The sequence below is a fragment of the Galeopterus variegatus genome, unplaced genomic scaffold (genome assembly GCF_000696425.1).
Source record: "Galeopterus variegatus unplaced genomic scaffold, G_variegatus-3.0.2 Scaffold2500, whole genome shotgun sequence".
Classification (NCBI taxonomy): Eukaryota; Metazoa; Chordata; class Mammalia; order Dermoptera; family Cynocephalidae; genus Galeopterus; species Galeopterus variegatus.
The window spans coordinates 44,861-69,701 of record NW_007728611.1 but is presented as its reverse complement, the minus strand read 5'-3'; the positions used below and the strand labels follow the sequence as shown (position 1 = coordinate 69,701).

At 39.5% G+C, this 24,841-nt stretch overlaps 1 protein-coding gene across 2 annotated transcripts in view; it reads right to left on the bottom strand.

Annotated features, from left to right (window-relative positions):
• Nucleotides 1-24,841, bottom strand: part of SETD7 (SET domain containing (lysine methyltransferase) 7) — a 65,143-nt gene that overhangs the window by 38,898 nt on the left and 1,404 nt on the right. For both annotated transcript variants that reach the window (XM_008581990.1, XM_008581991.1), the window contains exons 2-4: nucleotides 16,816-16,945; nucleotides 4,900-5,101; nucleotides 752-941 (exon numbers count right to left, since the gene is read on the bottom strand). In XM_008581990.1, the coding sequence (XP_008580212.1) occupies nucleotides 752-941; nucleotides 4,900-5,101; nucleotides 16,816-16,945 (522 nt within the window). The remainder of the gene's footprint in view (nucleotides 1-751; nucleotides 942-4,899; nucleotides 5,102-16,815; nucleotides 16,946-24,841) is intronic.

Sequence of the window (24,841 nt, the reverse complement as noted above, 5' to 3'; positions counted from 1 at the left end):
TCCATTGGGTTCCCTCATATATTAAGTGTGTGCTCCATAGAAAAAGCTGGGCTCTGAAGGAGCAGAGGATGCCAATGTGTATTTATCTTTTCCAGTCAGAGCTCATCAACTTTACAGTTTGTACCAATTTGGGGATCTACCTGATTTGGTTCTTTAATGTCATTAATCATAGTTCAGTTTTTTGGAGATATAACTATTTGGAATTGACTGAATTACTGCGGTCATTTCTTTACTCCTTCCCTGCATCAGAACTATACATCTATGCCCTTTGTCATGTGCCTTTTCAGTATCTCCCACTAATGTGCATCATGTAATTTCCCTGTCCCATTGATGTTTGGTTTGGCCACGTGACTTGCTTTGACCAATGAAAAGTGGGTGAAAGTGACATTGCGTCAGTTCCAAGGTGTCTGCTTATGCTCTGTCACTCCTGTGATCCACCGTGAGAAAACCTTGCCGATGGTCGCCCATGTCCCTTCAGACTGGGCCCCAGAATTAAGACATACAGAGCAGGCTCAAAGCTGACCCAAAGCCATCAGTCCAGCCTGGCCCAGCCAAGTCAGCCTAGAACAGCTGGAATACAGACCTGTGCTTGCTGTTGTAAACCACTAGGGTGCTGAGGTGTCTGTTGTACAGCAAAACCTAATACACCATTAAAGTGAACTATGTGGAAAAGAAAAGAAACTTTTCTCAAATGAGCCCTAACAACATGCACCGGAATTAGAGCAATGCATCAGAAGGAGATTCAACATACTTCCAGCCATCAGTTCAAAGTGAGGCCTCCCGTCTTCAGTGGACATAAGCATGGCTAGTTTTCCTTCTATCATCTCTCCGTCAATGAATTTTCCATAAAGTGCAGTCCTCTTGTCGGGGTACACATAGGCTATCTTCTCTCCAGTCATCTCCCCATCTTCATTTACTTCTCCTACAAGGCTGCCTCCATCCTGATGGGAGAAACCAAAAACCAGAAAATATTATATATAGTATTTATCTATAGGACACTAGTTCAAGAAATTTCTCTCCTGCACTCCCATCGTTAATAGCACCAATACAGATAATAAGAGTTTGAGAACTCAGAGCTTTTCACGTGAGTGAGAGAAACAAGATGCGTATCTCCTCATCCAGCTCCATACAAATGTCCTGCTAGAGAGTTACTCGTGGGGCATGTCCGCCTGACTTAGACATGGGAGACTGAATTACACTTTGTAATCCTGGCCAAATTATTGATACTTTATCTTGGTTTGTTATCTGAGAAGCAAATATGTTATTTTTTATAACATTAGTTACAAACATTTAAGAGAAATGTAACTTACTTTGGGCTAATATCAAATGTCATAAGGATCTGTAGTGAGACAATCTCACCCACTATTCATACGATCATGTCCGCCTGACTTAGACATGGGAGACTGAATTACACTTTGTAATCCTGGCCAAATTATTGATACTCTATCTTGGTTTGTTATCTGAGAAGCAAATATGTTATTTTTTATAACATTAGTTACAAACATTTAAGAGAAATGTAACTGTTACTTTTGGCTAATATCAAATGTCATAAGGATCTGTAGTGAGACAATCTCACCCACTATTCATACGATCTCACTTCTCAATGGTAAATTTTGGATTTCTAGTCTATTAAGAAAATCCTTAGTTCAAATGTATCTAAGAATTAATCTAGTGCACACAAGTAAAGATAGAATTATTTGCGTTTTCTAAGAGATAAACAAAAAGACTTCTGGATGCTGACTTTCTGAGAATCACTTTTTCGAGTTAGAAGGAAAAGTGAAAAAAGATCAATTAAATCCTCCTCCCTTCTGTATCTCCTCTTTCTTCCCACTCTTTATTTACTGCTCCCTCTCGCCTCCTTCCAGGAGAGAAGCCAACTGTGCTTCATGTTTAACTCTTTCGTTTACTTCATTCCTAGAGTCATTTGGTACTTTAGGGCAGAGATTATCATATAATTCTGTACCCTGGTAAGTGCTAGAGACACAGCAGATGATCCATAAAAACTTTGTGAATTGAACCAGGATACCAAAAAGTAATGAAAAATTTAATCTAGGGTGCCAGAGATATTTCCTTTTTTTCCATCCAATAGGTCCTTATGGTATAACTTTAAAAACATAAGACTTCTGTGGGTTTGATATAACAACAATAATGCCATGACATCTTCTAAAAGCTTGGTTAATTTCTCCAACTCAAGGATGTAGGAACAGCTACTCAAAGTCAGTGATAAAGGATGACTTTTGAGTGATCCCAAATGCTGCTTATTGAGAGACAGCAGGAATAAGTAACATCAGGTACATGATTTCTCCAGCTTGCTGTAGTCTAATTGCTCTTTGGAGGGAAAGGTCATAAATTTAAAAACGAATCACAGAACTTCCATAGAGAGTAAAATACTTGGAAGCATTTTTCATGGATAGAAAGTGCACTTAGGGATGTATTATTACTCTTTCTCCTCCTGGAATTAATTCTTAATAACCCAGCATAAACGGGGATGATACTTTCTGCAAGATCTGCCTTCAGGCTTTCAGTGCCGATTACTGAGCTGAAGCGTATTAGCGCATTTGTGCTTCTTATACGCTGTAACTAATATAAGCCGTCAGCAATACTATTTATTTAAAACAGAAGTCTGTCTTTTTAGGGTCTCACACCCTTTTCCTTAAACGCTTTAAACTTCTGGTTTTGGAGGAAGTGAATTTATCTGCCTAGAATGATAACGCAGAAACTCTTCTTTTATTTCCAGCATTAGTTATAAATTTTTAATTAAAAAGTTTATATCATGGTTCCAAGGTAAATTTTTGAAATAAACTGTCCTTAGAGTGAACTTATAAATACTGTATGGAGAATCTTTATTTTTTTTCCTCCCCTTTTTCCTGCTTTGGCCACATGTCACAAAAGTTTCCTTGTCTGCTGTATTAGTGAGCGCTGGGGAAAAAGCTGCTGCTTTCTCTCCCCCACGCACTGGTTCCTCCCCATGGTGGAGGAATCATTCATTTGCTTGGTGAGAAGGTAGGGTCTGACACCCACTGACACTGGTTTCTCTACCAGGTGGGGGTTAACAGGATGAAAGCTGCTGCTCCCATGTGTCCAGCCTCATTTCTGCTCACCTTCCTCTGGGTCCTGGGAACTGGCAGTGCACTCAGGCTGCACTTATCTCCTCTCCATTCCTGCCCTCTACACGGGAAGCTCCCCCAGGAAGGCCCATTCCCCCAAGGGTGCTGGGGATGAGCTGCTCTGTCTGAAGCTGGTCCCTCTGTCCAGATCAGAGGGGAAGAAGTAGAAAAGCCCATTTTGGCTTTGGATCCACACCACATCTCCAATCTAACATTGCCATAATAAAACCAACATCTTGATCCCTGACGCTTATGTCTATTTCTTAAATTGACTCAGAATTGAGAGGAGAGGGTGTGATTAGCTCCCTCAATTGACAACAGATACCATACATAGAGCAAGTGTTATCAATCAAGTGAATTTTGAAAACTTGTAACTCCCCAGTGCTTCTTTCTTAAGGCCAAGTCTTCTCTTGGTATTTGATAAGATAATAATTAAGGCTAATGGCTAAAATGTAGCTGCATTTTTAGGTTTCAAAGAGAGAGAGGCAAATCCATTCTCCATTCTTAGTGCATTTTTGTTCTGATCTAGGGACTTTAACTGGTCATAGTCACAAGTAAATTGATAGGTAAAGGAAGAATCTGGTAATCCACAATTCGCCTCTTTCCTGTAGTCATCCCCATGTAGGAAGTTCCATTTTCAGGTTGTGAGTTTAACTTTCAAGAGCCACTGTCATATCAGCAGCTCACCAGCAATGGGCAGCAAGGTGCTCACCCTGGCTACTCAGGAAGCAAAGTTTCAGTGTTCCCAGACTGGTGAGTACCTCCATCGCTTCCATTCCTTCTGCTTGCCTTCTCCTGAGCAGTAAGTGCTGCAACTTTTGATCTATTACAGATGCTACCAAGAGGTAAGTGCTTTAGAAATTCTTACAAAATGTTTTCCAATGTTCTTTTCTTATGCTCTGTTCCTAGAGTATAACTTATTTTTTAAGAACAATAATTTGTAAGTAGATATAGCTAGTATTTTTCTTATTATTCATATAATAAATAATTTGTTTTTACTAATACTTTTTAATAATAAGATAAGTTTCAGAGAAAGAAAATGTATTTTGACTTAAGTTCTGGGTAAAATAAAATATTAAATAAAATATTTTCTAAAGTCTATTTTCTGAATCATTTTCTGGAAATTCACTAACAACAGATGGGATATTTGAAATGCAAACAAAAATTACAGCACTAATTCCCAACCATGGGTTTTGCCATGTCTTTTTGCTCTAATAAACTCCCGAAATGTCATAGATGCTATCAAATATTCAAAGGCCAGTTAATTTTAATCACCTTAATTTAAGCAATATAAACCATAAAGCACCTTAAAAAGTAGTTAGGGGAATTGTAAAATCAAGCAACAACAGTGGAGTAACTTTATAAAGATTAGAAATTGCTTAATTAGTTCTTACATATGAGAAACAGAGAATAAAATTAATAGCAACAATAAAATATTCCCCAACCTCTTTCTATATGTCAAAAGAACTAGTAGGAATATATTTTTGCCTCCATTAATGGTACAATAAAGCCAATTTGTCCCAATTTGTTTTAATTATGATTAATCATTCTTTCCCAAACAATGCTGAAAAGTAATTAACAGTAGATCCAAAGACCAACAATCAAAGTCAAGAGTGAAAAATGGTGAGAGGGTATGTCTCATAAACTCTTGGCTTCAGCTGTTGTGCCTCTCTGGTTTCACAGCTTCACAAGTTCTAACATAGAGAAGACATTTTACTCTTTATTGTCAAGAGTCAAAGTATTGTCTTAAAACATGTTACTTTCCAGCAAAATGAACAGTCATAAGGCTTACTGGGTAATATATCCAGCACACTCCATGACGAATGTTATCTTTATACTGTCCCTTGAAGATCAGTCTTCCATCTGTGTCATATTCCTGGGCTGGACCATTCAGCTCTCCGTCTACATACGTGCCCTGGAGAACTCCCCCATCCTCATAAGTGTAAACTCCCTGGCCTTGCAGGGCATCGTCCATGTAATACCCCTCCAGGGTGCTGTGAGAGACGGGAGAACAAAAATGAAGAATCAGACGATGACTCAACTCTCTTAAAAAGAAAAGGTTGCATCCAAGGAACTGCATGCCCAGCTCTGTCTCAACCTTGACATTCAATGCAACCTACTGGATTCTCATAGATTGCTAGGAAAAACACTTCAGAGATATGGGTAAAACGAGGAAGAGACAGAGAGATTTGATCCTTAATCTCCTGATTCCTACTCATCCTTTTTCTTTGCTGGAGGAAATAGAGAAGAAAAGAGCCACAGGTGGAAAATGGAAACAAGTCTCACCTAAATATGTTTCTAAGGCTAGATGCTGACCAATACTGGGCAAGAGAGAGATCCTGGTGTTACCCTTCCCACATATAAACCACTCATGTCTAATTTCCCTCAACAGTGGTCCCAAATTCAGCGGTAGTTCTCACCAGATGATGGCATGTATATAGTGATCTCTAATAACACAAATGTGGTTAGAATGTGTAAAATGTCTACATATGAATGTACTTCAAACAGTTAGTGAATAAATGCAATTAAAAGGTAACATGAATCTTTCCATGGACTTTTGAAGACCCCTCGTATTTTGTTCAAGTCAATAATGTATTATTTATGGGTGACTGCCACAAGTGATATCCAGTCTAAAGAATCTCCTTCCATCCCTTTGGAAGATCTATGGGGATTTATTTAAGAACAGCTATACATATGTGTGTTTATGTGTATATATACATGTACATACATACACAAATACATGGCCAGTGGGGGCGAATAAGGAAAACAGCAGGCTCAAGCCTGCTTAATGTCATTAGCAGCCTGATAAAGGTCCTAGACTGCAAGAAGGCACACTATCTCTCTCATCTCTCTATCTCTCTCCTCATGACAGTCTGCAGGTTTGTCCCCTCCAAAGCTCATGTAGAAGCTGGATCCCCAATATGGCAATGTTGAAAGGTGGGGCCTTTAGAAGGTGATTGGATCATGAGGGTTATGCCCTTATGAGTGGACTAATGGGTTAATGGATAAGTGAGTTATCATGGGAGTGGCACTTGTGGCTTTACAAAGAGAGGAAGAAACATGCTAACCTGCTCTTCCTCAGCCCTCACTATGTGATACCCCACACCACCTCAGGTCTCTGATGAGAGTTCCCACCAAGAAGAAGGGCTTCACCAGATGCACCTCCTGGACCTCGGACTTCTCAGCCTAATTCACTAATAGAAACAAATTTTGTTCCTTAAGAAATAAATTTTACTAAGAAATAAATTTTGTTTCTTATAAATTACCCAGTTTCAGGTATTTTGTTATGAGCAACAGAAAACTGACTAGTACACCTCATAAAACACATTTGGAAGTTCAGAAACATTTTTCAGTGTTAGCCTCTCAAAGGCCATTATACAATGGAACTAACTTTGCCCAAAATTCCCTTTATGTACTGAAATTTGGAATAAATGGAAGACCAGCTCAACTTATTTAAAAAATTTTAAATGTAAGAAATTTAGAAACAAAGACAGCAAAGAAACAAGATAGCATTCATTGATAATTCAACTAGTAAATAGTTACAGTGTGGCTTCTAGGTAGCAGGCTTTGTGTGAGGCTCTAGAGAGCAAGACAAACAAAACACAGTTGAACAGGTGAGACTGGCAAGCATGCACTGTGTACAGGGCAGGGGAGTGGGGTGCAGGGAGATTGCAGACGGGGCCATGGGGACTGAGGTGGCTGCACCTGACTTTGGTAAAGTCTTGTCTTATTTAGTGAATGACTGAGAATGATCTATAATTATTAAATAGAAAGCACAGCCGAAATAATGATTGCTTCTGATTACATTGCAATTACACTATTTGTAGTCTCCCAAGGAGATAAATAGTTCTCTTTCAGTTTTGTTTGTACTATCAATGACAAATAGGCTTACTAAATCATGAAGAGAATAAAATGCACTTTAGCATAGCTGTTGCATAAATAATCAAAATTCTAAATCAGTGAGGTAGAATTAATGAGATTTAACTGTTATTAGACTCCCACAGTTAAAAGAAAAAATGACCTTGGTGAAGGATAACTAATCAACTGACATTATGATGCAATATGTAGTTCAAAAAACTATTTAATCATTTATCTTCATTTTTAGGATTGCCAGATAAAATACAGGATGCCCAGGTAAGTTTGAATTTCAGATAAACAACAAATAATTTTTTAGTATAAGTACATCATAAATATTGAATGGGACATAATTATATTAAATACTGTGTTGTTTATCTGAAATTCCAATTTAAGTGGGCATCCTGGATTTTAATTTGCTAATCCTGGCAACCCTATTGACTTTGGATTCTCAGCAGCATTCAAAATGTTCATGTGTATGTTTGGGTAGAATAATTCCCTGACAGACTATTCTGCCAATACTTCTCAGGTTTATGATCAAATCTATGAGGCACAGGTCTTGCAAATCAGTTAAAAAATAATATGGACTGCGCCGGCCCTGTGGCTCACTCGGGAGAGTGCAGCGCTGGTAGCACTGAGGCTGCGAGTTTGGATCCTATATAGGGATGGCTGGTGCGCTCACTGGCTGAGCGTGGTGCAGACCGCACCCTGCTGAGGGTTGCAATCCCCTTACCGGTCAAAATAATAATAATAATAATATGGACTTGCACATATTTCCCCCTGACCGTATCCAGTGGCTTGTCCTATCCCCCCTTACCAATGGAGCCCCTTTTCAGATTGCTTTATCACAATACTAAGAACAAACTGCTATTTCCCTCTTAGCCCAACTGACTTAAGGTGCACAAATGCAAATTCTTAAGCCATTGGAGAGCAAATCTTACTGTATTATTTTTTCAGTATTTGCTGAGGAAACAGCTTAGCTCTCCAGGCAGTTTTTTATGGTAACTTGGAAGGAATCTGATAACAAAAGGTCATGTTGTACACATGAACTGGGTTCTCCAGGGCAATAAAAATGATAAGTTTTTGAAATCCTCTGTCACTGAGGAAATAAAATATAAGCTTCTTAAACTGGCCTTCAAGTTACTACCTTTCTAACTTTTTCTTTCAAAGGAGGCTGGCAAACCATGGCCTGCTGCATCTTTTTGTAAATAAAGTTTTATTGGAACACAGCCATGCACATTCCTTTCTCTCTTCTATGGCTGCTTTCATACTACAACAGCAGGGTTGAATAGTTGCAATGGAGACCATATGTGGCTCACAAAGCGTCAATTGTACTATCTCATGCTCTACAGAAAAAGTTTGCTGATTTTGCTCTAGAACCCTCTGCTCATGTTAGTTTACTCGCTGGCCTTTATACATCTCAGCTTCCATACTATGTTTTTCCTTCCTTCTTCCCTTAAAACATACGTGAGCAAACTTTAAATCCTTGAGGATACATTCAGGAAAAAAAGTTGTGGATCACAGTTTTTTTCTTTTTTATTCAAAACAAAAATAACCTTAGGATAATAATGAATATTCTCAAATCTCTGGCATTTTTCTATTCAAAAAAGAAAGAAAATATGAAAAAATGACATTATTTTGTAGCCACTAAAATGTTAATGTCTGGTCATATTTGAAAAGTGGGTACATAGAAAGTAGCTTTTTAATCTTTCTTGCAGAAATTGGATTGAGGACTGTGTTTTGGAGCAAGTCTGTTCATCACAGTCCCTATGGATCCTGCTCATCTTCCACATGGAGTCCTACTTTCCCGATATGTCTATCCTGCCCTCAGCAGCCCCACAGTCCACATTAGTTATTGCAGCCTAGTCATTACTATTACAGAACATTCTGTGTCTTTATTGATGTTAAATTTATGTGTCCTATTTCTCTAACTAGATTGAAGCCCTTTACAGGAACAAACTAGGAGATATGCATCCATGTGTCCCTCTCCTAATGTACAAACATAGCATATCTTCAATTGGTATTTCCTAAGTGAAAGAATGGAAATGGGAACTTGGATAATTTTACTTTGAGAAGACACAGAGGGAACGTAACAACATTATTGAAGTGCAGGGAGTATTCTTTAAATGAATTAGATATGCATCCAGTCTTCAAGTTGAGAAAGTTTCTTAAATGTTCTATACTTCATTTCTTCATCTGTAAACTAGGGTTGTTATAAGGATTAAATGTGTTAATATCTCTCAAGTGCTTAGAATATGGTCTGGCACATAGTGATTGCTTAAATAAATAATTTAATAATTAAATAATAATTTAAATAAATAACTTAATAATTATTTTTAAGCCTGCACATTCCTAATACGATGGCCAGCTTTCTACTGAGAAACTGGGTTTAAAACACCATCATCAGGACCAGCCTGTGGCTCACCTGGGAGAGTGTGGTGCTGATAACACCAAGGCCAAGGGTTCGGATCCCTATATAGGGATGGCTGGTTAGCTCGATCGGGAGAGCATGCTGCTGACAACACCAAGTCAAGGGTTAAGATCCCCTTACTGGTCATCTTTTTTAAAAAAAACACACCATCATCAAGGGACCAATTATGAGACAAATGGAATAGACAGTTAAAGAAATTTACAAAACTGCTTTAAATCTACTTTATATAAAAACAAGCAAAAAAGATTCCTCTCTGCAATAATTTATGAGTGATCCATTTGAATGGGTGAAAGATGGAATAAATGCTTTTTAAAGTTAAAACAAACAAATAAAAATCAAGTCAAGCACTACAGAGATGTAGAAAGTAGAAATTCCTAGACTCTTACTCAGTTTGGCATATAGTATTGAAGGCTTTTTTCATTTATGTGTCATGCAGTTTCCCACCTTCTGTTTCTGTTGTTTTAACCAAAAATGAGATCATATTATACACAATGTTCTGAAATTGTATTTTCTTAAAATTCCTTTCAACATCTTGGCAGATTCTTTAATATGTTAAGAAATTACAAAAATGGCCTTTCAATTTTTCAATTTTTCTGGCACCAGCGTCTGAATCAAACAACTGGAAAATGTGAGAAAATTAAAACATCAATTTTAATTAAATTTCTTTCTCTGCACATGACACAGACCATTTTACCTGTTTTATCAAAGCTCTTGTACTTAGAGTTAAATTTCCAGTAATAAATTAAATTAGGAAATTTAACTTACAAAGAAATGAAGAATGTGTTCCCTTCCTTTTGTCAGCTACAGCAATATAAGAACCAAGAGGGATATTTAAAAAGGGATCAAAATTCTACTTTAAATTTTCATCTCTAACCAAATTATAAACTGTGACCCTTGGTATTAAAATATTGTTTTAGGAATTATTTTATTTGACATTATATATTATCTCTGAAAATACTACAAACTAAGTAGAGAAGAATAAGACCCAACGTACCCATTAGAGCTATTTCCAACCAGAAATTTCAATCTCTTCCTAGGTGTGATAAGCAAGTTAAACGGAGCACTATAATGCTTCCACATAACACATTGTGCTATTTTAAAGTTTTTTTTTTTTGCCTTTCAATAGAAGATCTATGAGTCTACAGAATCTGATTATTATATAGGCTCAAAATAACAGTAAAATATTAGAAGAGCAATTAATTTAGGTTTGTTCTCTAAAAACAAACCCTAAGAAAACCATCTGCTATGGGCTGAATGTTTGTGTCTTCTCAAAATTCATGTGTTGAAATCCTAAACCCCATTTGATGGTATTAAAATATGGGGCCTTTGGGAGCTAATTACATCATAAAGGCAGAGCCCTCTTGAAAGGGACTAGTGCCCTTATAAATTTCATCAGAGAGCTTGCTTTCTCTCTCTCCTCTACATCATGTGAAGATACAATGAGAAGCCACCTGCAAACCAGGAAACAGGCCCTCATCAGACATCAAATGTGCCAGTGCCGGGATCTTGGACTTCCCAACCTCCAGAACTGTGAGAAAAAAATGTTTGTTCCTTAGGCCTTCCAGTCCATGAAATTTTTATAGCAGCCCAAACTGATTAAGACACTCTCCCAGCCATTGTTGTCAACTAATCATAGTAACAAAAATAATGATAAAAGATAATAATAACAGTAATAATCCATCCTTTCTCCTGAGTACCTACCAAGCACCCTCACTCTACAGGGTCCTTACAGTTTTTCTCATTCCATCACAATAACCCTGAAAAGTAGGTATAATTATCTCAGTTTTACAAATGAGAAAACAGAAGTTTGGGGAGGCCAGTTAGCTAGAACAAGACTCCTCTGAATTGATTCCTCAGGAAAACCTTCCATCAATCTGCCAAGCTCCTACCTAGCTGTTAAAACTCCTACAAGAAAGTAACTGAATTCACCCCAGGACTCCTTTGAACTTTTCACAATTATAGCTAATGAGTGACCTCAAGTAAAATTAAAGCACGGAAGAAAGGCAGTCAGGACCACAGCTATTTCCTTGCTTCTAGAAGAGGGTAGTAGATGTAGTGAAAAGAGTGTTGGCTTTATTTATTTATTTTTATTTATTTATTTATTTGTCTTTTGTCTTTTTCTGTGTCCGGCAATGGATCGCAACCCTCAGTGTTGCCCCCGTACCGGACCGGGGACCGGCAATGGGATCGCAACCCTGGGTGTTGCCCCCGTGCCTCGCTCAGCCAGTGAGTGGGAACCGGTCTGTATGTGGGATCCGAACCCTCGGGCGGGAGCGCCGCCGCGCTTCCCAAGCGGCGCACTTATCCAGTCTGTATGTGGGATCCGAACCCTCGGGCGGGAGCGCCGCCGCGCTTCCCAAGCGGCGCACTTATCCAGTGCGCCACCGGGCCGGCCCCAAGAGTGTTGGCTTTAGAACTGAATTCACCTTGGCTTGAATCTCCGTTCCAACCCTTACTAATTAGGTGACCTTGGGCAAATTAGTCACTCTGTGCCTTAGTTTCTTCATAAGTAAAATGGCATTACAAAACCTACTTTACAGATTGTTATGAAGGCAATGTGTCCAGTATTGAACAAATGGTAGATATTCAAAGTTATTCATTTCTTTTCCACTCCCTTTATTCTTGCATGTCACAACTTTTTTTTTTTTTTTGCCTCAATCAGAACTGTTCATTAGAATACAGATGAATATATTTGCTGAGCCTGGTTCCAGCAAAAGCTGGACAGCTGTCAGGAACATATAAGGAACTCTTGCCTTGTGCGGGAGGTTGGAATACAAGACTTCAGAAGTTCATCCCAACTCCAATTTCTCTGAAATGTGGCCAAGCACTTTCTAAAAACCAAACACGAGAAATCCTGCATTGATCTGCCACCTGGAAAATGTCAGCATTTCTCAGTGGCTCATCAGATATGTGGTCTCACTTAGGTTATTGGCCAGTGATAAACCACAAGGAGGAGCCCTCTTAGCTGGACACATTAATGTAGCAAATCAACATAAGAAAATTGCTTGGGCACAGGAGAAATGAAGTCATGGAGCAGTAAATACTTTGAAATCTAATTGGCATGTTAAGGAGAAGCATCATCTCTACCTCATAATCAGGCTAAAAACTGTATGACTCCCTAAGAGTCCATAGCCCACAAAAAGCTAGTTTGCATTGAAATACCTCTTTCCTGTTACCATTCTAAGTCCTGCCTTCAAGTCCATAAACCTTAGTTGAAATGAGATTAAGGAAAAATACATTAAAATAAACATCCAGAATCAGGGATTAGTATAAAATTATACTAATAATGAAATAGATGTGCATATCAAAGTTTTTTTGAACACTAAACATTTTCATAATATGCTACAGCACTCCAGCAAATTCACTGGGCTGGACAGACTCCAGATCTACATCAACAAAGCCTCAAGCTTTCTTTTGCCTCACTGCATAAATTCTTTTCTCTCAGGATCAGAGTAGATGTTAAGAAGTTCCAATTATATAATCTTATGACAATTTTCTTCTTTTTTTTTAAAAGGGGGAAAAATGGAAAACAATAACTGCTTGAAAAAACAATTTAAAAAATAAAGTTAATTTTCCCACTCATTCCTCATTTGTGAGTTAAGCCATCTGGTAAAAGATGAGCGGTTTGAGTTTAGGTTTCTGACTTAATAAGCAGGCTGTAGTAAGTTCGCTTTTTTGTTCTACATTTTGTCACATAATGAAGGAAAGACTAAGTCTTGATTTTGATCTCAAAACTAGCCAACATTCTGAATCTGAACCAGTAGTGAACAAGCAAACAATGTACATTTTGACTATTTAAGCTGAGTTAGAAATAGAAAGCTACTTCTGTATTTTACCTTGAATATATTTAAGTAAGATGCTTAAATTCTCTGCCAATAGTGGTTGCTTCTATGACATGGGGAGGGGGCAAAAAAAAGGAAACACTTTCATTTTCTACATTTCTGTATTTCTGGAGGATTTTTATTCCACCAAGCATTTGCTATATTTACAATTTAAAAATAAAATCTTGTTCTTCTATCTAGAAACTTGGTTAAAAAATTTAATGGCCATTTCTCCTGATCATCTGGATATTTAAAATTCTTACTTAGGCTAATCATGTTCTATGTCAAGGAAAAAACTGATTCTAGAATTCTCCTGATACTAATTCACATTTGTTTGAATCCTTCTCATAAATCACACACCTGGGTTCAGGTTTCATATAAGGTTAGAATGTATCAGCCCAAATCTTCTGTTACTACTCCTTGTGATTTTCCTTTTCTCTTTCTAAACATGGGTTTCTACAGTTGCGAACAAATCCTTTGATGGGGCCATAAACCAGCAATACAGGTTTGAACAACTTTCTTCTACAGAAAGTTTTTGTTTCATCACCTGTTATTTCAAAACCTTGATTTCAGCCTTTTTGAGTGAATTTTTCCAGATCAAAGGAAAAATTCCTGACTGTCAGTAAAGGCATAGGGTTCCCACTTAATTTTACCAACACATCAGACCCTAAAAATTGCAGGAAGTAATAGGGAGAAATATTGATAGACAAATGTAAACAAAGGTGCTGCTTCATGTAGAAACAACTGACCCTTTCATATCCAAATCCCATATCCCCCTCAGAAAAACCTAAGACTCCACAGTCTTTTTTTCAGTCATTAAGACTTTCTCACTAATTTTTACAGCAAATCCTTTTGGCAGATGTCTCATAACATGATCAGATACTGGGCTTAAGGAAGATGAAAATCTCCACAGTCTTTTTTTCAGTCATTAAGACTTTCTCACTAATTTTTACAACAAATCCTTTTGGCAGATGTCTCATAACATGATCAGATACTGGGCTTAAGGAAGATGAAAATGACCTTTTAAGATCCCGTCACCATACCACTTCATCATGTGTAATAAAAGCAATGATACCAACATTCTCCCCCACCAAGTACTAGCCCCATCTATAGAAGCCTGAGACAACCTCCTGAGATCCTTGCTAATGCCACCATTCTGTGACTCCACTATTTGACTGATGTCTCTACAGGTGTTTGAGTGGTGGGTATAAAAAAGTGCTCTGGTGCTTGAAAAGGAAAAAGTCGATGAGTTTATTTCTAGCCTATAGATAGTTATTGGGCTAGTGCTTCAAGCTTCAGCTTTTTCATGTCTTGACGCACAAGCAGATTACTGCATCTGTAGAATACACCATGGTAAGTGGGTGAAGCTGCTTGGGGCCAGAAGTGCCTAGCTTGACAGAGGAAGGGAGATGCTCAGGAGGACTCAGGCCCCACGTGGCTACCCAAAAGGCTGAGGGGATCAGTATCTTGGGCTAACATGTAGCTCATTATTGGCACACTGGTTCCAAAGCACACTGATTCAGAGCACTGATAGGTCTAGCCCATCAATACTCTGTGTATCATGTCTGTGAAGCAAGCAGGTAACCAACACTAAATTCAACCAAATCTGCTGAACTGTTTTCCCAAAGAGTTAATCAATTCCTGGCTATAATCATCAAACTAACAGATTTAAAGCATGAGCATGTGTGTACTTTGAGGGGGAGGGAAGGTGTTCTGAATGAATTCTGCCCTCTCACCCTCTCATTCAGGTCCTACAACCACCTGGCAAGGACTTTTTCTCTTTCTTTTAAGTTTCAAATTAAGGGAAAGTGCTATGAAGCATAACAGATGTAATAGACACAGATTGTGCCCTCAAGGAAACCTCTGTCCATGGGGACAGAGGAAAAATAAGACATTTACATAAACATATATTTGTTGAATGAATAAAAGAATAATTGCAGCATGAGGTAAAAAGTAACACTTTCTAGAAAAAGAGCTATAAATAAACTGCCATGGAAATGGGGCAGGAAAGCTTCCCCCTGGACAGGTTAAAGGATCATGAAAGAAGAAAACGCTGATACCAACATCTTGAAAGAAGCCTCTACGGGTCTCAGGTTCCACCAGGTATCCACAGCAGGGTAAAAAGAAAGGAAGTAAAATATCTGACAACTTAAAATGTACACTTTGTAATCAAAGCTCTGCTAAGAAAAAAAGGTGGGCTGAGAGATTGGGGACAATGGGAAATAGAAGGTTGGAATCAATTAAAATGAAATTTTACAAACATTCTATGGTGGGTTTTTATTGCGTTCCTCACCTGTCCTTATATCAAATAATTGAGAACCTGATGAACTGTTACGATCTTTAAAAACAACCCACTTGGCCTACAGAAAAGGGATCTGGGTCACAAGCCACTCCCTGCTATGACCCTTCAGCTATCAGCTTAGACATTTCCTTTCCCAAAGGAATTCCTAGGTTAAGGAAGCTTTGGCCTATTACCCAGGTCAAGAGTTTAGTAAGTAGTGCTATATCCACCGAATCCTATAACCTGCTTTAGCTAAGTCCATTTCTGTATTACCCAATCAACTGGTCTGAAAATAGATGGCCCTTTCATGGCTCTGAATTCCTCTAAATGCTTGAGAAATTCACACGGTCACTCTTTGCCTCTGAGGCTGACTTGGTGTAAAAGTCATTGTTGAAAAACTGGGCCAGTGCAGCCCAATCTCTCCTTGAAAGAGAAAAGTCCTACAGCCAGTCCCACCTATCACAAGAGTTAGGTAAGGAGCCTCGGCCTCACAGTGTCCGCAGACAGGAGTCAAAGGTAAAAAGAACCCTGCTGTGAAAAATATTTGAACTGGAGGTAGACTGGAAAATACTAGTCCTGACATCAGCATTGAGATATCACACGAAAAGACCAATTATCTCAAAGACAAGCATTTAAAAAACTGTGAGTCTACAGCTCTACCCTCCTGTGGCTACCTGTTGATGTCTTACTACTTAGCTTGTTACGATATGACTTTGAAGAACTTTTACCAAATAATTTCTTCACCAATCTCATGAGGAGAGGAAACATGCTGAGAAACTGATGAAGCTGAAGAACCAACAAGGTGACCGAATCTTCCTTCAGGATACCAAGAAACGAGATCACGACGACTGGGAGAGCGGGCTGAATGCAATGAAGTGTGTGCTACACTTGGAAAAAAGCGTGACTCGGTCACTACCAGGACTGCCCAAGGTGGCCACTGACAAAACCAATCCCCTCTTAATTGATTTCATTAAGATGCATTATTTCAATGATAAGGGGAAGTCCATCAGAGAATTGGATGACCCTGGGTTAGTCAATGTGTGCAAGATGGGGGCCCCGAATTTGGCACGGCAGAGTGTCTCTTTGATAAGTACACCCTGGGAGGTGGCGGTGATGAGAGCTAAGCCTTAGGCTGGCTTCCCCATAGCCACTGGGGTGACTTCCTGGGTCACCACCAAAGCAGTGCATACACGTTGGGGTTACTTTCACATTTTGTATAAGTTGTACAAAAACTTCCACTCAAATTATTCCACTTGTATCTTTCCTTCAGGTAAAATAATTTAGTAACCCTCCAAAATAAAACAAAACTGTGAGTGGTACCTGCCATCAAAGAAGAAGAACTTCCCCCGTCCGTTCTTTTCTCCATGAACAAAGTTCCCCTCAAATCTGTCTGTGGAGGAGTAGGTGACTGTGCAGAACCCATGTGGTAATCCGTCGTCATCCAGGTGCCCTGGAGAAAGCAAACCACAAGGCAAACCTTAACATCCGCAGTCACATTAGCACTCAGATGCTGCCAGGCAAGTCCCCCTGAGCTGCCGAAGGGTCCCTTCCCTGGCACGAGGCGATAGAGAATGCTCAAAGATTTGTCACCTCCCTGCATCGGCAGTGTCAACTTGATTGTTATGTACACTTTGTGAACTGACAGGTCCACAACAGAGGGACTTAGACACATTTCAGAATATGAACTTTAGGGGCCGGCCCGTGGCTCACTCGGGAGAGTGCGGTGCTGATAACACCAAGGCCCCGGGTTCAGATCCCATATAGGGATGGCCGGTTCGCTCACTGGGTGAGCGTGGTGCTGACAACACCAAGTCAAGGGTTAAGATCCCCTTACCGGTCATCTTAAAAAAAAAAAAAAAAAAGAATATGAACTTTAAATAAGCTTGCATTTTACCTAGGACTGAGTGTTGTTACCACCAATATTATCTGCAGTGCATATTACAATTTACTGAGTACTTCCCCACACAGTACTTCTCATATTTGGAATTAATGCCCCCAGTCTCACATGCTTAACTGAAATGTGGTTGACATCACACTGTTGTATAGTCATCACACTGTTACATACAACACTGTAAGTATTGTCTTTGCTGTAAATTGTCTAATTCTAGAACACCAAGTGTGCGGTATGATCTTATACGTCATTCTATAGTATGATGAGGAGGACTGCTAGCAAGTCTGAAAACCCTGCTGTTGTTTGTTACATGCAAACAATGAGGACACAGTCACGTCTTTAAACTGCCCTAATATTTATACACCTCATTGTCCAAACACAAAATCTGTCTTTCTAAGCTTAAACTTAAGCTTAACCTTAAACTTACTGCTTTACTTTACAAAATCTTTCAGCTTTAAATGTTTAGTAATAACCTTGTTGTATACCCTCTACCACTGTGTTCAGAGAGTTTGTATTTTAAATGAAGCCAAAGTATCCACATGGCCATTTAAGTAGTGATCTTGAACATCAGCAGCAGTTATTACACTGATCTTTAAACTGCTGGTTCCTCCTGGGTCACAGTCTAGCATATTCTAATATTTATGTTTACAGTCAATATTTAGGTTTTTTTTATTACCATCTACATATTTCACAAAACCCAAGAATCGCCTTACTAACATCTCCCCAATCACTCTGGTGAGCTGATTTTGCAGAGGTTGGTGAAAATGAAGGCAGTTACTCTACTGGCTTTTCCCTGGTTCACAATCTGGGTCATGGATGAAAAAGATATGAAAACATTGAACACTGTGTGCAGTGTAGGGACATTAAACACTTAAATGTGGCTTCCAGATGGCTCACAGATAGGAAAGAAAACACAAACCATACCACCACAATGAATGCTTTAGTCTCCTAAGATGATTTCTTCTAACATGATAAAAGAGTATTATCCCTTGGAAGAGACGGTAAGTAAGCATTCTTATAAAAAATTGAAAAATCTCTTCATTTGCGTTATTGGTTTCATAAACACAAAATAACAGTAAACAAATACAATGTTTTATTGCTACATCTGACTGCACAGAACAGGTTACCTAGAACATATTATAATAAAATAACTACTTAAATAAATCACAGTTGATATGGTTCCTTTCCTCTTAGCATAGATATTTTTCTATCAAGGGCCAGGAATTAATGGTCAGCAGGGAACTAGGCAATAATTGCTTTCTTCTCACTCAAAAACCAACTGTACACGATGTAATCCAACGACACTTAAGTCATGTAAAATAATTTGGACAATTATTTACTAAATATTTACTGATGACATTTCTCTCATTGAAATGAATTAAATACACTTTTTCCTTTTCACAAAAAAAACACTCATTGTACAGCTAAAAGCTTTCTTTTATGAAATGTTGTTGGGATCAAATTAAATGTAGCCATTAACATTTCTATGAATTTAGCATCTTACCTTTGATTTAGGTATAAATATCAAAATAATCATTTTAGCCTCATACTGGCGTATTTACTAATTTGTTGAAAATGGCTTCCTCATACAAAGCAGTTTGCAGTTTACATATTCAGACTTTAAAAGTTAATATTTGATAAAATTTGTTATTCCATTTAACATTAAGAGAAATGTGATAAACATGAACACTAAGGAAAAAAACTACAATGTAAATTCATTTCCACCTTCCCTCAGCCCTGTCCTATTTCTGAATAAAACACTGAAGATGCACCCTTAGCAATGATGTTTAGATATTAGCGAAAATTGAAAGTGTCATGTAACACACTAAAAGCACTTTGAGGACAGTACTGATCCCAATTGAGATGACAACAAAAATATCAACGCCACTCCATGAAGGATACTTATTTCAATGCCTCTTTCAACAGGCCAGTGAAGAGAAGTCCTGTCACCTTCTTAATCTCTTGGGAGAGAGAGAGACAGAGACAGAGAAGAGCCACTGAACGATGGACATTTCTTAGGTGACCTTGTGCATTTAGAAGGAAGTGTTTGGACATGTGACTCTTTCCTGCCATTCTAAAGGTTTTTAGGTTGCTTGTTTTGAGAAAGTTCTGAAATCATCTATCAGACCACAGCAGGATCCTCTTTTTGGCTTGTTTTGTTTTCTTTTCATCCATAGAATATGATCAATTAAGGGAACTAGAAATTCAAGGTTGTGACCACTCCAGACTTTCATTCTGAATATTTAAGCCTGGAGTGGTTTTCCTAACAGTAGAACTTTGTATCTGAAACAACAGCCACAACCAAAACAATAACAACAGAGACCTTTCAAACAAAGAAATGCGGGCAGAGAAGAGATTGGGTTTCGTGCCCTCACAGATCCCTTCCACATGAGTATTAGAATAGACTCTAGTATAACTCTTGTTCAAATGCCAGTTGGACAACAAGATCATGTAATATTTTGTCATGTCAGTAAGAGTCAATTTAATGAGGAGGGATGCTGACATATAGAGAAGGAAAAAATGATTTGCATACCAACTGTGTATCTGGCACTGGGTTATGTGCTTTCCTGTTATCTAATTTAAACCTCACAACGATTTCCCAACCCCCATCTTATGAGAGTGCCAGTGCTCCATGACTTGCCCTAGAGATACATTAACCACTCTGCACAAATGCTGAATGAATGCTAAAAGCCCCTTCCCCAAATCCATCAATTCCCTTTGTCTTTAGAGAAAGGCAAACTAGCTGGACACTCTTTCTTCCTTACTGATGGTGGAAAAGGTCACCTCTAAAAAGGTAGGGATTCGCAGGCCTATGGTAGAGAAGTGGAAGACTTTGTGGTTAAGATAATTCTCATAGAATTACCAAGTTTTTCAACAGCATATCCTGGTTGCAAATTCCTATCCCTTCCAAGTGTTACCTAACTCAAAGAGAAACACTAGTCCTCCCTGCTCTGATTGAGGTCAATTTGTAAAATGTGCCAAGTCAGCCAACAGCCTTCCAGGCCAGTTCCACTAAACAGAGGGTGAGCACCAGGCCCAAACAACAGGGAAAATTAACTTGAATGACTGCTCTGTGTTTATAATGCTACCCTAGCTAATGTACCGTGTATCTGTCTGCAGCATGATTTTAAATATTTATAGAAGTTAGAGAAAGGGAAGAAAAAAGTATCGGTTCACAAGTCTACTTTTTCACTTTGTTCTAAAGATCTTATCTACTGAACAGATAGAAAGTTAAATTTCCCCCCTCAACTTACTTCTGAGTGAGATTTTTCCCTAAACTGATAAGAGCCAGGCCTGTATTCTGTGCAGCGATGTACCTCTCAGCAAAGGAAATTCCCTCCGGATCAGACATCGCTGCTTTCTGCCTGAAGCTTACTTACCAAAAATCTGAAAGTTGTATGTGTGTGTTTCCCTCAGAACAAGAGACCTTTACACACACCATTGGTTTTGTAGACCAGGACACTGCTTAATAATAATAATAATAATAATAATAATAATAATAATAATAGGCAAGCTTATTCTCTTTAATGCAAAGAACATGCCTTCTTGATGCCGCATTTACCCTTGCTGTTAAAAACAATGTGATTTTTTAAGAGTAATTCTTTGCAAGAGCTCAACTATTAGTGAGAGACATAATTTTAATGTGTGGACTGGGAGAGAGTGGTGCTCCCAGTACACTTAGCATGCATTGATCCTGGGTACAGAAAACAAGCATTCTTATTAGAGATGGGCAGGTATAAAAGTAAGGGTATTGCTAATAAAAAATAAAATCTTAATATTTTGAGGGGATTGAGGCAGTGGAACACTGAGCTCATTGTTTTCATTCTGGCCCCTTGTTCTGGGGATCCTAATACTTCCCCTTTTTGAGCATTCTGCCTCAGTATCTCCTATACATTTCTAGGTCTTTCTGTTTTCTCCTGCCCTCACAACTGGGCATCTGGACTTTTGCAGAGAGCCTTCAAGGTGATTGCCTCACCTGCCGTTTCAGCCTCCTTGGACTGCCCTGCTCATCACTGCCTGTTCATCTTCCCAGAGTGGGGCTCCGACTCTGTCATCCCATCCCGAAAGAACCCCCATGGCTTCCTCGGCCACCAGCACACAGTCCATGCTCTCAGCCTCTTTTCCCTGTCTTACCCTCCACTTTTCTCCCTCTACATCCCATGCTAACAGCAGAACCGTAAGATAATTCTCTGGATACGCCTGTGTAATTCCATACCGCTATGTCTCCACTCACAAATGTCCTCTCTCAACTTGACTCTATGCCAACTTCTCCTGGGAAATCTTTCCCCATCTATTTCTTCAAGCTGGAGGTAATTTTTACTTCCCTTCAACCACCACTATTCATCTGTATACATGTGATATATTTATTTGAAATTATATTAGGGATCACGTCATATTCATCTTTCTATCTATAAGCAGAGAAAGAGACAGATACAGTAATAAATATTTCTGTTTCCAAAGTCCCTGAAAAATAACACTGGAACACTAAACATCACTCTCCACTGAACATTGCAATGTGCCTCAAAGTGTTTTTGAAAAGCTGCACCAGAGCTCAAGTGGAGTTCTCAGGCCCTCTGAGGCCTAGGGCGTGCTGCCTTCCCAAAGGAGCAGAGGAGACACAGGTACACAGGCTGCCACCTTATGTCGCCCCTCCACCACCCATCTCTCCTTGGGGATTCATGCACCCTGATTTTAGAACTTCACCTGAGCTACAGTTCCACCCTGACAGAGAACCAAGGTGTATATGATGTATAAGACATTTAAACTCAAGTCCTGAAGGGATCAATTTCTTCCCCATAGTAAACTTCTAATGAGGAAGAAAAAGGATGTCTGTTGCAGAGGCTGTAAGTTAAATTCTCTTTCCCCAAATACATTGTTCTGAAAGTCACTATCTGAACTCTATCAGAATCAACCTCTACAGAGTTACACTGATCAAGAATGATACTGACACAATATTTAACTGTTGCTTCCAAATTCAGTTACCAAGTGTTTTATATATTTGACTGACTCATTAAAAATCAAAAATCAAAAATCTAGGGAGACAGTCTGGGATGGTGGAGGGGGTTCTGTAAGTCCAAGCCTTTCTTCCCACCTCGCTGAGTGTCTTTGGATTAGTTTTTAACTTCTCTATGCGTCAGTTCCCTCCTCCGTAAAATTAGGATAGTATTAGTACCCACCTCATAATACTGAATGGATAATGTCTGTGAAACACTCAGCACAGAGCCTGCACATAGAAGAACTAAACAATTATAGCAATGACAATAATAGCTATGACAATGAAACTACTGAGAACAGAGGCTCTGTTTATAGAGAGAGGTAGGTTAGTTGGTACTTAAACACCAGACTAGCTTCTCTCTGGGAAAAGATCATAAACAATTTATACCAATCCCCCATGCATGTGTTAGGTGTTAAATAAAGACTACTGCAAACAGCACTAAAAAGGCCAAGAAAAGCTGGAGAAAAACTGGGTACAGTTTACTACATGTGCACACACATGCTCCAGGCACTGTGCAAGTTACAGCCGGAGATGTTTCTAAGGACGTTTAAAGATTCTGTGTCACTCTGTTTACTGTTCTGTACGACTGAGTGACCACGTGTCCCAGATTGCCCCAGACATTCAAGGCTTAAGCCAGTTGTCCCAGCATAATTATTAATAGTGCCCCCTCTCATTCTCAAGAGTGTTCTGATTTTGGACAACGTATATGGTCAGCCTATATAACAGAACCTGCCCTATTTATATAAAGAAATTTCCCAGTTTCTAATCCAGCGGACAATCTCACAAACAACACTGATAACATTTCTAACGCTCGTGTTCACATTCTGCAAAGAACCTGAGGACCATGGACAACTGGATGTTAAGTTTTCAAACAGCTTCAGAGGGGAAGGTGGCTAAACATGGGGAGCCCTACTAAAGATCAAGGGTTTGTATTAAATTTTTACAGCTAAAAGTAAACTTTGAAGAATGAGAGTAAGCCCCAACAAATTGAGAAGAGCATTTTTTTCTTTATCTTTCATACCATGAAGACACAAGTCAATACGTTTTAGATGCTAAGAAGGCTTCCTGTGGATCAACTCAGTCAATGTCTTTGGGTCCCAATAAGCCCCATCATTGGCTTTACTTATTAGAGTGATAAATAGCTCTGTGAGTTTACAACATTGTGAAAATTTTCTGAAGTTAGAAAAACACACACTTTTTATTTGGCTTTAAAGCTAGTTGAAGAAATAAGTTTTAGTATTTACATTAGACTGGATACCTTTTAAAGAATTCAGAAATATTATTCTAGTTAACCTCACAATAAGACCTCAGAAGCACTGCAAAAGGAGTTATGTTTATGAAAACATTAAAATTGATTTCTCCCAATGTAGCAATAACTATGTATCCTTATGCATCTGGACAGTGCTGCCACTTTATTTTTCTTTGTCTTTTGTGAGAGCTTGTTTACATAAATTAGATAGAAACCAGACTCAACCAACAGCTAAAAATTATTTACTTAGACGCTTGGTTTAAAATATCCTAGATAATACCACACAACATTGAAAAACATCACGACGTGCTGTATGGGGTGGAACCAAATAAATAAATACGCCAAAGAGTATTTACCAGTATTCACTGTTACAAAACCATAACATCTCATGATACAAACAACGAGATTGTATAACGTCCCCGCATCGTTTTTCAGAACTAGCAAAGAAAAAAAAAAAAAAAAAAAAAAAGGGGGAGAAACTCAGCAAAACAAAGTGTCGAGAAAAGTCGGGGGAAGGGCGCTAGAAAAGAAGGGGCGGAGAAACACGACACCAAAGCGGTGATATCACCCACAGCCAACTGCATGGAATTCAGAAAGTTAAGTGTCACCCAGCAATTTCGGTCTGGGCTTGCGGCGCGCCTGCACAGCGTTGTGGCAGCGGAACCCCGGCTCGGAAGCAGGAAGGGGGAGGGGGAGGTTCGACTGAGTTCGCTCGGGGGCAGCAGAGGGAAAGGCCACCTGCCTCCCGGACGCCGCGCGTTCGAGCCCCAGGTCCGGAGCTTCGTCCATTGCCCTGCAATGATTTCATCTTTTCGGAAGAGAGGCCGTCCCGGCCGACCGCGGCTGCCACGTGCCTGATCTGGCCCCGTGAGCTGCGCCGGGAGGCCACGGTCGCCTCGGGGCGCAGCAGCGAGCAGAAGGAAAGGGCTGGCGGTCGGAGAAGGGATCAAGGGTTGCCAAGACTGGGCTGGGGGACTGCTCCGCGGAGACCTCCAGCCTCAGGGGGCTCTCCCCCTGAGCATCCCACTCTCCATTCCCGAAAGGAGAGAGGCCAGAGTGCGGGGCAGGTTTCGCAACTCCGAGGGCAGATAAAGGCTGTGGCCGGGCGGGACGGGGTCCCCTGGCCTGGCGGAGCCCCATTCCCGGCCTGCGCCCTGCCGCGCAGTGCGCGCTCCCGGCGGCGTGGCCGTGGCTGTCCGGCCCCCGCCCA